The following is an 11,864-nucleotide window of genomic DNA, read 5'->3' as shown; positions in this document are numbered from 1 at the left end:
TGGATGGTGCTGCAGACACCGCTCAAGATGGAAAGCGAGCGACAAAAATGTATAGTTCAACCGCCCGACAAAAGTATATCATTGCCAGCAACACCATACACGAAAAATCTATAAAGGCCTCTTCACGTTGTCAGTAAGCAGCAACAATCCCTAAAAATATTCAACGTACCAACCCATCAAGTGTAATATGTACACTGTAAGCTTGTAGCGCACTACCATTGTCGTTGTCTTGATCTTCATTCACAGACCACCGAAATCCCTGTGTTTCAGAACTGTGGCTCGAATACCTGCGGAGGCAGCAGCTCGTAAGTCATATTCTTTTACTCTTGATGCACAAAGTCTGGGTCCGATTCGGAATGTGCAGGTGCTAATGCAAGCCAGGAGCGTGCAAGTGCTGAACGCTGATGTTGAACAAGCGGAGGTCTCGCCAAATACTTCCGCCATGGTGATTGATTGGGTTGTGTTGTACGAAGATATATTGACGTCGAAGAAAACGTTTTTAAAAGGTCAATACGGTTGGATTCTGTATAATCCGAACCGATATGCAGCCGTAGTGTGAAGTCGACCTGCACGTCGATGTGCAAGCCGTCGGTCGGACTTGGTAACTGGGTTTGAAGCTGGACGCACTGCAGAGTCGAAGTACAGCTTACCGACGATATTGCGCGTGGTCAACAGCTCTGAGCTCGCACTTCCAACAGATAGGACCCATATTCTTTGGAAAATCAGATTTATAATGATTTCGTTCAGATTTTCACGGTCGCGCAGATGTTTGGGCTGGGACCACGCCTGATCGATGATCCTTAGCGTTCGAGAATATCACGCTAATCTCGTGGTCCACTCCGACAACGCAGCAACCGGCATGACTTCAATTGCTTTCCAGGAGCGCGTGCATGTGTCAACCAGCAGCAATGTGTAGCACGTAAATGCTATGGTTAACCCTCGTCAGTTACTCTGCAGGTAGCGGAAGAATTTTCGTTCACAGTTTTGTCGTGGTACTTATGTGTAAGTTATTTGGTGTTCCGTTCATCGAGTCCAACTAAGATGGCAGGTCAGTCTTCCGAGTCTCTGGACGGTCACAACCACTCCGGTTTTTCTACCGCGCCACTCATTTTTATATGTACTATTTTCTACGACTTTGCTGTATGTCGATCCTTATGCTCTACACGCTCGTAGATTCCACAATATTCTTGTCAAGGGACTTCCGATCACGGTCGGCCGCTTTCGTGCGTCATTTGCCCTGAACACTGTCTAACGTCACTACAGAACCTCGCCGTCCATTCTAAACAACCTCGTTTATCATCCGTGAGCTCTCAACCATCCCAAATTGATGTATAGTCAGACTGGTTATGAGGCTATATTGCGACGAGCACGGCACATTTCATTTCGCATAATATCAAAGGCATGGTCAGAGTCGACAGTAAGCACGGTGGTACATGGTATTTACAGAGCGCCAGTCCAAGACTGCCGGATCTGGCCCATGGGTCAAGCTCCACCTGACGCTGAAAGCTCATCGGTGACGGGACCGCCCGTCGGACGCGAGCAAGTCGCAGCCTCTCATTGCGACGACCGCGGCACCACATAATTCTCAACGCATTACCAGAGCAACGCTTAAGGAATAGGGAAACCCCACCCATGTAACAGGTCCCAAACGTCATGGTATGACATTTGTCATATCCGAGAGCTCACCGAAACTTAGCACCGCAATAATGTTCAGCCGCCATCATTATTGATGCAGCCAACAAGTAACGAGAAAAATGTTGTGGTGAGTCCTGACCAGCCCGTATAGTATGACAGTATGAGATAAGAAAGATTGACACCCCAGTACACACCCTGCTCCGCGATCCTGCCCTGGATCTTAAATGGAGAATTGCGCTGAGAGTTCTAGGCCGTGCATAGCGGTAGCGATATTTATAAGAGTCGACGTTCATTCTCCACAGGGTTTGCCTCGCCTGAAATGGGTGACGACGGTCAAGAAGAATAGAAGAATGAACATGGTATTCATTTCAGAGCGCTGACTCTAACAGAACCGTCTTCAAAGGAGAAGACGTCCGAGGTGTGCTAGGAGGATGCGGGAGGGTGGCGGCCAGTGCAGGGAGCGCATAGAGGCGACAGGTCTGGCGTACTGGCTGCCAAGGGTGAAAGCCTGTGGCAGCACGATCAGGAAGTGGAAGCGGGCAGTGTAAGCGGGCAGCAGCAAGTGCGGGAGAGCGGCATCAGAAGGTGAGACGTGGCAGCAGGTACCCGCCCAGATTCAGATCCAAGGACTATTATTAGTTGGAGTGCAGGCGAGAGGAAGGAACTGATCTTTTGTCATTTGAGAGCCTTAAATAGGTGGAGCCTGTGCTGAGCCAGCTCCCTACTGGGACTGCCTGCCTCAAAATGTCGTTTGCAATGACGGAATCCCCTATTCCTGTTGCTGGGGTCTTACTTGTCAGGCGGATGTGAGTATGAGTCCTCCGCTTTGCGTCCTGGATTTAACCCCATGACTCACCCTTTGCGCCTTGTACAAATAGCCTCTCACACCATCGGACTTACACATCGTGTCCTGCCAGTATTAACCCTCTCCTGATGAGCTTGGCAGACTGAGTATGTTGCGACAGTGAGTCATGTTTATGTTTTCACGTTGGTACAGTAGTTGATCGCACGATATGCAGGTCGTTGCGCAGTTGATCAATATGCTTACTTCTGTACAAACATACCCGCAGCTGCCTCGACCAGACTCTTGAAAAACATTAGCATGAATTACTATGTGGCAATGACAATGAGTAGCAGTTGCATCGACAAAAGACAGTCATGTCGCTCGACTTGCATACATTTTTGCATGAATGCGTAAGAAAACCGGTGCATTCAGTCGACATCGAGGTACGTGTACGTGCATGTCCTTGAAGATGCCAGTGACACTGCTCCTCCTGAGCCACTTGATGAGCGCGAATAATAAATGGATAAGTTCAAACACGATACTACTTACATGACTTATGTAACCTTATTTTGGAGTCCTACCCTTGGTTAGTATTTCGGTGCGACTTGAGTTGGTTGAACGAAGAGGCTTGCATGCGCGCCCGAAAGAGGTATGGTCTCAATACGAAGTCTGGATTCTGGATGAATATATAATGCAGCTATAGCCCGCATCAGCAAAATCACAAATGACTTAACCTGCCTTTTTTGATATTTTCCCGCGATATAAGCCACGAAATGAGCCTGAGTCTCAAAAGACGTGTCAAGGCCACTCGCTTTCTTAAACTGTCTCAATTTGTCTTGTACCGACTTTTCACGTGCGGCACAAAACGAGAAAACTCGCAAAAGGGCAAAAATGTGTCATTCGAATGTCCTAGATATCATCGGAAAAGTGACTGCAGAAGATTCAAAAGATGGAATAAGAGGTAATCAAGCTGGACAAAAAGGCGCATAAATGACAGAGAAAGTCATTAAAAGCTGCATGAAAGGAGGAAAATGCGGTAGAAAAAAGAAAATGACGGTGCAAACCATGACGTAAAAGAGCAAAAGGTACAGATAATACGAGGGGGGGAGAAATTTGCCCTGATTAAATCTGAAAGAAAAATAAAGGATTTAGTAGGATGTGGCTAGGATAAATCTCGAGTGCAAATTACCAGACATCTTCACGGTCATCCATTTCGTCGTCTGAGTCGATGCTGGCACCAGGCTTCTTCAGGTGCTTGTATGCCATGGATGCTGTCAGGCATGTTGCTTCCGGGCCCTTCTTTTTTGCTGCCCGAACAAATGCGGCAGTTTTCATCCCCCATTTAACGACCGAGAATGCATGCTCCATTCCCGTCTCCTTGCCAGTAGCCTTGTTGAGCGTCTTTGGTGTCTTGAAACGAGTCTTCCATGCTGTGGTTGGCATGTCCGCATCCTCCAAATTTTCGATGCTGATGGCATTGTCACTGAGTAGAGAAAATGCATGTTCGAGCTGGAAAACAAATATCAGCCCATCCCAGTCAAAACAGGCATGAGAAATTGACGCACCAAGACAGCACATAATCCAAGAGCTCCAACAAAGCCACCCTGAGCTAGATTATCAGTATTGAGAGCAGGAACATCAGCGTGCCCAAGCGTGCGAGAGAGATGGGCAGTAGTGAGAAGCTCCAGAACGAAGGCTGAATGGAAGGTTTCATCTTCATCAATTTCGTCAGGATTCGGGTACAGGAATGCATATTGTCAAAGGAAGAGGGTTGAGAGCTCCTTTGCTGAGGTATCTCTGTTTGAGGTGCAAAAAGCAACGACGATGGCAAATGCAGTAGATCTGAAATTGCTGCACCATTCACTGACATGTTGGGTGACCTAAAAACATGAAATTAATTATATTATTCAATAAAACAAAACACAGACTTACAACACCGAAAACTGAACCAGATGTCACAACCTGGTACTTGATGCTTGGATAGACAACCTTGAATATTTCACAGCACGCATGAAGAAGGTTCTTGTCAGGGATCGTCCAAGGCTCTTCTTGCGCACCCAGCCAGAGAAAAATGGTTGGTACAAAAACGCGACCCCACTTGGTGTCTTCATGGCAAGCAGGAGGAAGGTCAGTGTTCAGATATGTTGAGCATGCCTTCAACACAGATTCCACCCAGCTGCCGTCACTCTTTAGCACCATGGTTGCTGTCTGCTCCTTCTCGGCTTTTACTTTCTTTGAAGGGGGGGCCTTGCTAGATGTGGTAGTGACCAATGTCTACCTCAAAATTAGTGGTGAAAACATGAGACAGGGGGGAAATACCGAAGTTGTGGTGCGTGGAGCTTTTTCTACCTTCACTTTGGCTTTGACTGGCTGCTTTGTGACCACTGCCTCAAATTCATCAACATCCATAATCTCTGAGTCCTCGTCGCTGTCGAGTGCTTCAATAACATCCACTGGCGACATCAAGTCATCACTACAATCAGAGAATTCAAGGACATCGTCATGGAGAGTCTTCCTCTTGGTCCCAGAGGCGGCTCTATCTTGCCTTTGAGCTAGAGGCGGCGGCACCAGGTCAGGATCCATTTCCTCTGTAAGTGCAACAATGGACTTGGAAGACGTCAGTACAAGGAGTGTGTTCAACCGCTGACACACCTTCATGGGTACTTTCCCTTTCGTAGCTAGCACAACCTCATGCTCACTTGAGTCATCAAGGTCCTCGTCTCCGAATGCTCCAACTAGGGCCAAGTCATCCTCACAAACAGCTGGAAGCTTAGTAGATGGCTGATTCAGGTGAGAATTTAAAGAAGTGGTGGCACTTGACGCAGATTTTTGAGACCTCGATAAAATGGTGGAAGGTGGAGGCTGGGCACTTGCGAATGAATCAGACTGAGAAGCGGTTGAGCTGGCCAGCTTCTGTGGAATGGTTGTCCTCCAGTTCTGGATACGGCCACACAGACTTGACTTCACTCTTGTTTTCCATGAATTGACAAAGAATAGCGTAGATTCAGTGAGCATCAACATTGTGGTTTGAGATTAAAGTGCGACTCACGGTACTAAAGAGTTGCCTTTCTTGTTCGTCTGTGCACATGCTTGATCATCATCAATGACCCCTGATTCCAACATCGTTTTCTTGCGAGCATTGTCAATGGCAGCCTTCAGTGATTGGTGTGGTGTGGTTTTCTGTCCTTTCCTCCTTTTCTGAATATCTAAAGTGTCTTCCGAGTCATTGTCGTTGCTAGGCAGGAAGTCTTCATCAATATCCTCTCCGAGGACTGCCACTTTGCTGCTAATTCCAGCAGCACCAGTGTTACCACTGTCTATATCAGGTCCACCTTCCTTGCTCGCAACACCTTGACCCTTTTTCTTACCAACAGGTCGAGGATGGGGCTTGACAGCCTTCGGCTTGTTCATCTGTGCCTGGGTCTGGGCTACTTCCATATCCGTCTCCAATGCCGCAAGCCAGGTAAGCCCTGCCACTGCTTCGGCTTCCTTGGCTTCCTGAGCTTCCTGTAAGCGCCTATCATCTGCTGCCTTTGCTGCCTTCATCCGGTGTTTTGGCTGTGCATCAAGCACTATCTGACCAGGGTGAGTGCTGGCATTTTCAGCGCAAGTAACACGCTTCGTAGACTGAGGCATGAAAGGAAACAGTGATTCCGAGCAGCAGAGATGTTTGTTGGTTGAAGAGTGAAGTTTACCACACCAGTGGAAATGAATGTGTAAGTTGGTTCAATGCTGTGCCAAATAAAGAATTGAACATAATTACTAAGGTTCAAGGTGTACCAGTTGATCGCAGACCACAATGTGGCGGAGGGCATCACGCTGGTCATTAGCCCTTGTTCTCTTCATTTTTCTGCTGGTTATCTACATGTCAGAAAATGATCACACGCAAATTCCTCGGTGACAGTTCAATGCTTTCCAAGTCCCTTGTGGAAATGTGGGATGCAAGCAGTACTTCAAGACTACTGCTGGACGTACCAAGCACATCCTTTCTGCCCATCCCATCATGTCTTCCCCACCTTCAGAGGACCACGATAATGGTCTGGCAGATGTAGAGCCTGGTATATTCCAGGATGCTCCTGATGATGCCAATTTCGCGGACTATTTGGGTCCTGCTGCTGAGGAACCAAGATCCTCCCCTCTACCTGACGTACACGTGGAGTTTTTTGGGCCCAGAGATTCACTCTATCGAAATCACCATACCCTTTTGGACGGTGAGTTTGTTTGACTTGTTATTCATCATTCCAGTAGTAGTCTGACCAGCAAGAAGGTCGCCCATGTGACAAGCATGGAAATTTTCTTCCTGACGGCACACCCCCTCTGCCTGCTGAGCCCAGGTCATGCAATGACTGGACCCCATTGAGAAACTGCGTTGAATTCGAAACAGCCGAGTTTCTCTACATTCAAAACCAGATGTCAGCTAATCAGGCTGACCGTCTGTTAAACCTTTGGGCAACTACACTCCTTAAACACGGTGATTCACCACCATTTGCAGATCATTGTGACCTTTACGCTACCATCAATTCAATTCCTTTGGGGGGGGGGGGGGTGAAGTGGCAGGGTCTCTCGTGCACATACTCAGATGAGAAGCCTGACGGAAACTACCCACCCTGGATGGATGGGAGTTATGATGTTTGGTACCGAGATCCACAGGAAGTTGTTTGCAACATGTTAGCAAATCCCGCATACTCTGACGAAATGGACTATCGGCCCTATCGTGAATATTCTACTGATGGAGATGAGCATCAGTTTCGGGATTTCATGTCTGCTGATTGGGCTTGGGACCAGGCAGTAAGTGCTTCATTTTGATTGCACTAGACTACCAAAACTCTCTGTTCTTCCCTCCCCCTTCTTTTCACTGTGCTAGACTACCAGAATTCTCCCTTTTTACCCCTTGTTCCTTCATTTATTAGGGCGCTAGACTACCAAAACTCTCTGTTCTTCCCTCCCCCTTCTTTTCACCACGCTAGACTACCAGAACTCTCCATTTTTACCCCTTCATCTTCTGCATTGAACATTTATTCAAGACTATCTAACTTCGCCTATTACAGGACATCATTACCGGAGACCCAGAGACACTTGGCTCAATGTTCGTGCCCATCATCCTCGTCAGCGATAAAACGACGGTTTCAGTTGCCACTGGAAATAATGAATATTATCCACTCTATTTATCTATAGGAAATGTACACAACAATGTTCGACATGCACATTGAGATGCAGTAGCTATCATTGGGTTCCTTGCAATGCCCAAAAGTAAGGGTTTTATATCTGATCTATCATGACGTGCTAACACACAGTTCAACTATCTAGCAATGAAGGAGTATGCTGAAGATCCGAAGTTTCGTGCATTCAGACGCCAGTTGTTTCATTCATTGCTCTCCCGCATACTCGAAACCCTTAGGCCAGGGATGACAAAGCCAGAAGTTGCGAAGTTTGGAGATGGGCATTTTCGGTGGGTGATTTATGGCTTGGGGCCTTACATAGCGGATTATGAGGAGCAAGTGCTCCTTGCATGTATAGTGAGTCACTGGTGTCTGAGGTAAGTTTCATTTTGTGTCATTTTCAGGCACCGGGACTAAGTTGATTCTAGATGCTGTGCACATCGTAAAGACCTTGATGCAGGTGCACTCCTTCGATGCCATGACCACACTGAAGCCCTCGTCGACACTGGCACGTATACACAGCTCTGGTTTGAGTTTGGAATAATCAGCAATCTCGTTGTAAGTCTTTCGCTTCCACCTGTCGGGCGGGCTTCACTAACTTTCACATACTTTAGCCATTCACGAACAACTTCCCATGAGCCGACATTTACCACCTGATTGCCCCTGACCTTTTGCATCAAGTTATTAAGGGTGCCTTCAAGGACCATCTCATGGCCTGGGTGGAGTTATATATCATGAAGACGCATGGAAAACGCGATGGCCTCCACATCTTAGATGACATTGACCACAGGTGGGTCATTTACATTTCGCTTCTGGTGCTGTGCCGCTGCACTCGAATCAGACTCCTTGACTAACTTCCCTCTCACTTAAGAATAGTGGCTGTTGCCTCATTTGCAGGCCTGCGCCACTTCCCGCAAGGGCGGGGCTTCAAGCAGTGGACGGGGGATGACTCGAAAGCCCTCATGAAGGTAAAAAAATACTTTTTTTGAATTCATTTCACTGAGATATTGTTTTTACTCAGGTTTACTTGGCCGCAATCGAGGGTCATGTATTGCAGGATATTGTTCGTGTGTTCCGCGCATTTCTAGAATTTTGCTACCTCATACACCGAAATACCATCACTGAGAGCACTCTGGAGGAGATTGAAGATGCCCTCTCCCGTTATCATCACTACCGCACAATTTTTACAGAGTCTGGCACAATTCCCACCTTCTCGTTACCACGCCAACATTCCCTTGTCCACTACACCTATCTTATTCAGCGATTTGGTGCTCCCAATGGACTCTGCTCGTCTATCACCGAGAGCAAACATATTAAGGCCATCAAAGAGCCATGGAGGCATTCAAGCAAATACAAAGCGCTTGGTCAAATGTTAGTTACTAATCAGCATCTCGATAAGCTGGCTGCTGCGCGTGTTGACTTCGCCAATTGTGGGATGTTGGACAATACTTGTCTTGTGGCAGAACTCGAAGCTCTTGGTAAGTTTTAAAATCAATTACTATTATTGTCTGTGCTGCTAATTGACAATGACAGGCCTTGCAGACACAGATAGCAACAACAACCCCAATGTCCAAGTCTATCCCTTGCCCAGTAGTGTTGCCAATGAGGCGCCGGTAGCAGTAGACCATGGACTAACCATTTTACAAGCGCACACACGGCTAGCACAGACAGTTCGTGAGTAGCATTTACACACGTCTATCTTCCTGAGTGTGCTCTAGTACTAAAGCTTTGTGTGATGCAGAAAGAAAACACGCTCGCAATGTATTGGCGCTAGCCAAAGAATTGGAACTTCCCTGTTTTCCTGATTTGATTCACCAGTTTCTTTTTGAGCAGACGCACAGGCCAGACGATGACCAAGATCCAGCGGAAATTCCCCTTGCTGGCTGTCCTAGGTTTGCAGGGAAAATCTCTGTCTTTAACTCTGCATCTTCAAGGTTCTACACACCAAGCGACATTAGTGGAATCGGAGGCATGCGAGTCGAACATATCCGTGCATGCCCTTTGTGGCGGAACGAAGCTCCACGCAACGACTGCATTTTCGTCAACACGGGATCCAGTACAGAAGGCATGCGAGGACTCGAAGTCGCAAGGGTCCGCGCCTTCTTTTCATTCAAATATAGCGGTGAAAATTTTCCATGCGCCATCGTGCGCTGGTTTGACGTCATCGGAGACTCACCTGATGAAGATACTGGGATGTGGATGGTTTGTCCAGCGTACAGTACTAACCACGCACCTTTACATAGTATCATACACGTGGACACGATCTACCGTGCTGCTCACCTCATCCCCATCTACGGCAGGCATTTTCTTCCTCCAAACGTCAATCTACATGTTTCTTATGACTCTTTTTGGGCTTACTATGTCAACAAATTCATTGACCATCATGCGTTTGAAATTGCTTCATAATCTGTTCGAGTTATACCACCTGCTGCATGTTAATTACCATTTGTATGACTTGAATCTGATTTTTTGGCTTTTCCGTCTTTTTTGCGTTTTGACACTTTGTGCGACTCAAGGACAATTTGATTTTTATGACTTGTGGTGTCTTTCAGTCACATTGCAAACTTCATTCAAATTACAACTGCGATTAACTGTGATTAAGAGGCACAAAGCCAAAAAAGAAATATGTGATTTTGCTGATGCGCCATTGTGTGTGGCACAATAAGTATCGCAAGTACTGCGCTACAACTTGTACTACATATACAGTCATTTTGGCATTCCCGAAGTACCATTGAAGATTTCAAAGAGAAAAGAGGCTGGACAGATTGACCAGATATATCCTTGTACCAAGTGGTAAGCTGAAAACATATGATCAAGAAGGAACGACTACTATGCCTTCCTTCTTTTATGGTCTGGCTAGGCGAGCTAAGGCGAGCTCTGACGAGTTAGCGAAGCCATCGCCCACATTTATGTCAATGTCTGAAACCTTCTATCAGCGGGTCTGCCTACGGGAGACTAGCTTGACGCTGTAATCATCAAACGCGGCAACCCACTGCATAGTCTCCCCTAGGCCTAGGTAGACCTTAGACGAATGAAGATAGCCCTTCCCTCTGCTTCTAACTGAGCGGAGTTTTGCACTTGCCGTTGTTCGGCATGTCACGTATCTCAGTAATCACGCGTTGATTGACTTTGACGCGTCGACGACACGTCTGTAATTAAATCTTATAATATGGCTTGCCACTCTTTCAATATATACGGAAGTTTCATTCACCAGCATACGGCTCAAGCTCCCAGAGTCCCGGGGACGACTTTCCTTTATTTCAAAACCCTCTAACTCCTCATCTCACGTACACTCTACCAGCACTTTACGCCACGCCAGCGTTTTATTCCGCACTTCGTTCACCTCCACCACCTCCACCAGCGTCACGCAAGAAACGGCCGCACGTAATCATAGCAACCCACCGATATACTTTTCCGTGAATGTGTTCCAGCCTCTGATCATCAATCATCGGCCACATCTTCCTGCACTCTTCCCGTCCCGCAATGAATGCGATCAACGCTTGGCATAAATGGGCTCTCAAATTTGGGAGGATTGCGCCGGGAGTTTCGAGTCGTGCATAACGGCAACGATATTGATAGGAGTTGGCGTCCATTCTCCACCTTTGCCTGGTATGGACTGGGCGATGACGATCACGGAAATTAGGAAAATGAACATGTGAGACATCTGACTCTAACCGAGTGGTATTCAAAGGAGAAGACATCCGAGGTTATCGCAGCTTGTTCTTCAAAGGTTCCGTTATACCGCTCGTCCGTGTGTGACACAGATCCGCTGAGCCGGGCCCAGTGCTGATAACGGCGGAGATATCATTCCAACAGAGTCGTCGCAGCCCACCGTTCATGCTCGTCTGAAAATCGAGTTATCTCCGATGTTGGCCTAAGCAAACAAAATAGAAGGAAGATAGTCGTCCTGTCTTTATATGATACAAGGTGCATCTCCATCACTCCTTACTATGTGGTGTTGGGGTTCATATGTTTGCAGTTCACATGTTTCTGGATTGTTTATCCGCTGACCCTGTGATTCTGCCTATACTAGAGGCTCCCTGAAGTCGTTGCGCAACCATGCTGATGAAGCTGCCGAGTGCTTCGCAAATATATATATATTCTAGGATATAAAAGCAAGCCACCTTACCTACTACCAGTATCAGAACTATTATTCGAGATCCACTTGGCGCATCCCATACTACCTAGCACAAGCTATGCGTTTCTCATTCCTCCTCGCCTTTGTTGCTGCGTTGACAACATCTATCTCTGTCAGTGCTGACACTGCTGAGTCAGCTGCCAACTGG

The 11,864-nt window shown here is 47.1% G+C and overlaps 3 protein-coding genes across 3 annotated transcripts; 2 read left to right on the top strand and 1 right to left on the bottom strand.

Annotated features, from left to right (window-relative positions):
• Nucleotides 1-876: 876 nt before the first annotated feature.
• Nucleotides 877-1,374, top strand: EDB91DRAFT_1188230 (uncharacterized protein). The gene is made up of 4 exons (XM_041320508.1): nucleotides 877-1,002; nucleotides 1,054-1,117; nucleotides 1,174-1,210; nucleotides 1,264-1,374. Exons 1-4 carry the CDS (start codon nucleotides 924-926, stop codon nucleotides 1,333-1,335), a joined length of 252 nt encoding a protein of 83 aa, XP_041168318.1. The 5' UTR covers nucleotides 877-923; the 3' UTR covers nucleotides 1,336-1,374.
• Nucleotides 1,375-3,604: 2,230 nt separating this feature from the next.
• EDB91DRAFT_1259163 (uncharacterized protein) lies at nucleotides 3,605-6,055 on the bottom strand (the record flags this gene model as incomplete). The annotated part of the gene is made up of 7 exons (XM_041324373.1): nucleotides 3,605-3,928; nucleotides 3,985-4,133; nucleotides 4,284-4,299; nucleotides 4,352-4,693; nucleotides 4,739-5,026; nucleotides 5,072-5,387; nucleotides 5,469-6,055. 7 exons carry the CDS (start codon nucleotides 6,053-6,055, stop codon nucleotides 3,605-3,607), a joined length of 2,022 nt encoding a protein of 673 aa, XP_041168317.1.
• A 367-nt stretch (nucleotides 6,056-6,422) lies between these two features.
• On the top strand, nucleotides 6,423-9,984 carry EDB91DRAFT_1241042 (uncharacterized protein; the record flags this gene model as incomplete). The annotated part of the gene is made up of 10 exons (XM_041322048.1): nucleotides 6,423-6,566; nucleotides 6,671-7,207; nucleotides 7,468-7,611; nucleotides 7,714-7,955; nucleotides 8,007-8,140; nucleotides 8,218-8,368; nucleotides 8,450-8,546; nucleotides 8,600-9,056; nucleotides 9,121-9,252; nucleotides 9,287-9,984. The coding sequence occupies 10 exons, from the start codon at nucleotides 6,423-6,425 to the stop codon at nucleotides 9,982-9,984; spliced, it is 2,736 nt and encodes a 911-aa protein (XP_041168316.1).
• Between the last annotated feature and the right edge of the window lie 1,880 nt (nucleotides 9,985-11,864).

The sequence above is a fragment of the Suillus paluster genome (genome assembly GCF_016628075.1).
Source record: "Suillus paluster strain FC165 chromosome Unknown EDB91scaffold_641, whole genome shotgun sequence".
NCBI lineage: Eukaryota > Fungi > Basidiomycota > Agaricomycetes > Boletales > Suillaceae > Suillus > Suillus paluster.
This window is presented reverse-complemented; position numbering and strand designations above follow the sequence as displayed.

Bases quoted from the DNA above. Each gene is read 5' to 3' on its own strand.
- EDB91DRAFT_1188230 (XM_041320508.1), top strand. From the start codon at position 924: ATGCTATGGTTAACCCTCGTCAGTTACTCTGCAGGTAGCGGAAGAATT. The intron at 1,003-1,053 runs GTAAGTTATTTG...ATGGCAGGTCAG, and splicing joins TTTTGTCGTGGTACTTATGT to TCTTCCGAGTCTCTGGACGG. The intron at 1,118-1,173 runs GTACTATTTTCT...ACACGCTCGTAG, and splicing joins CGCGCCACTCATTTTTATAT to ATTCCACAATATTCTTGTCA.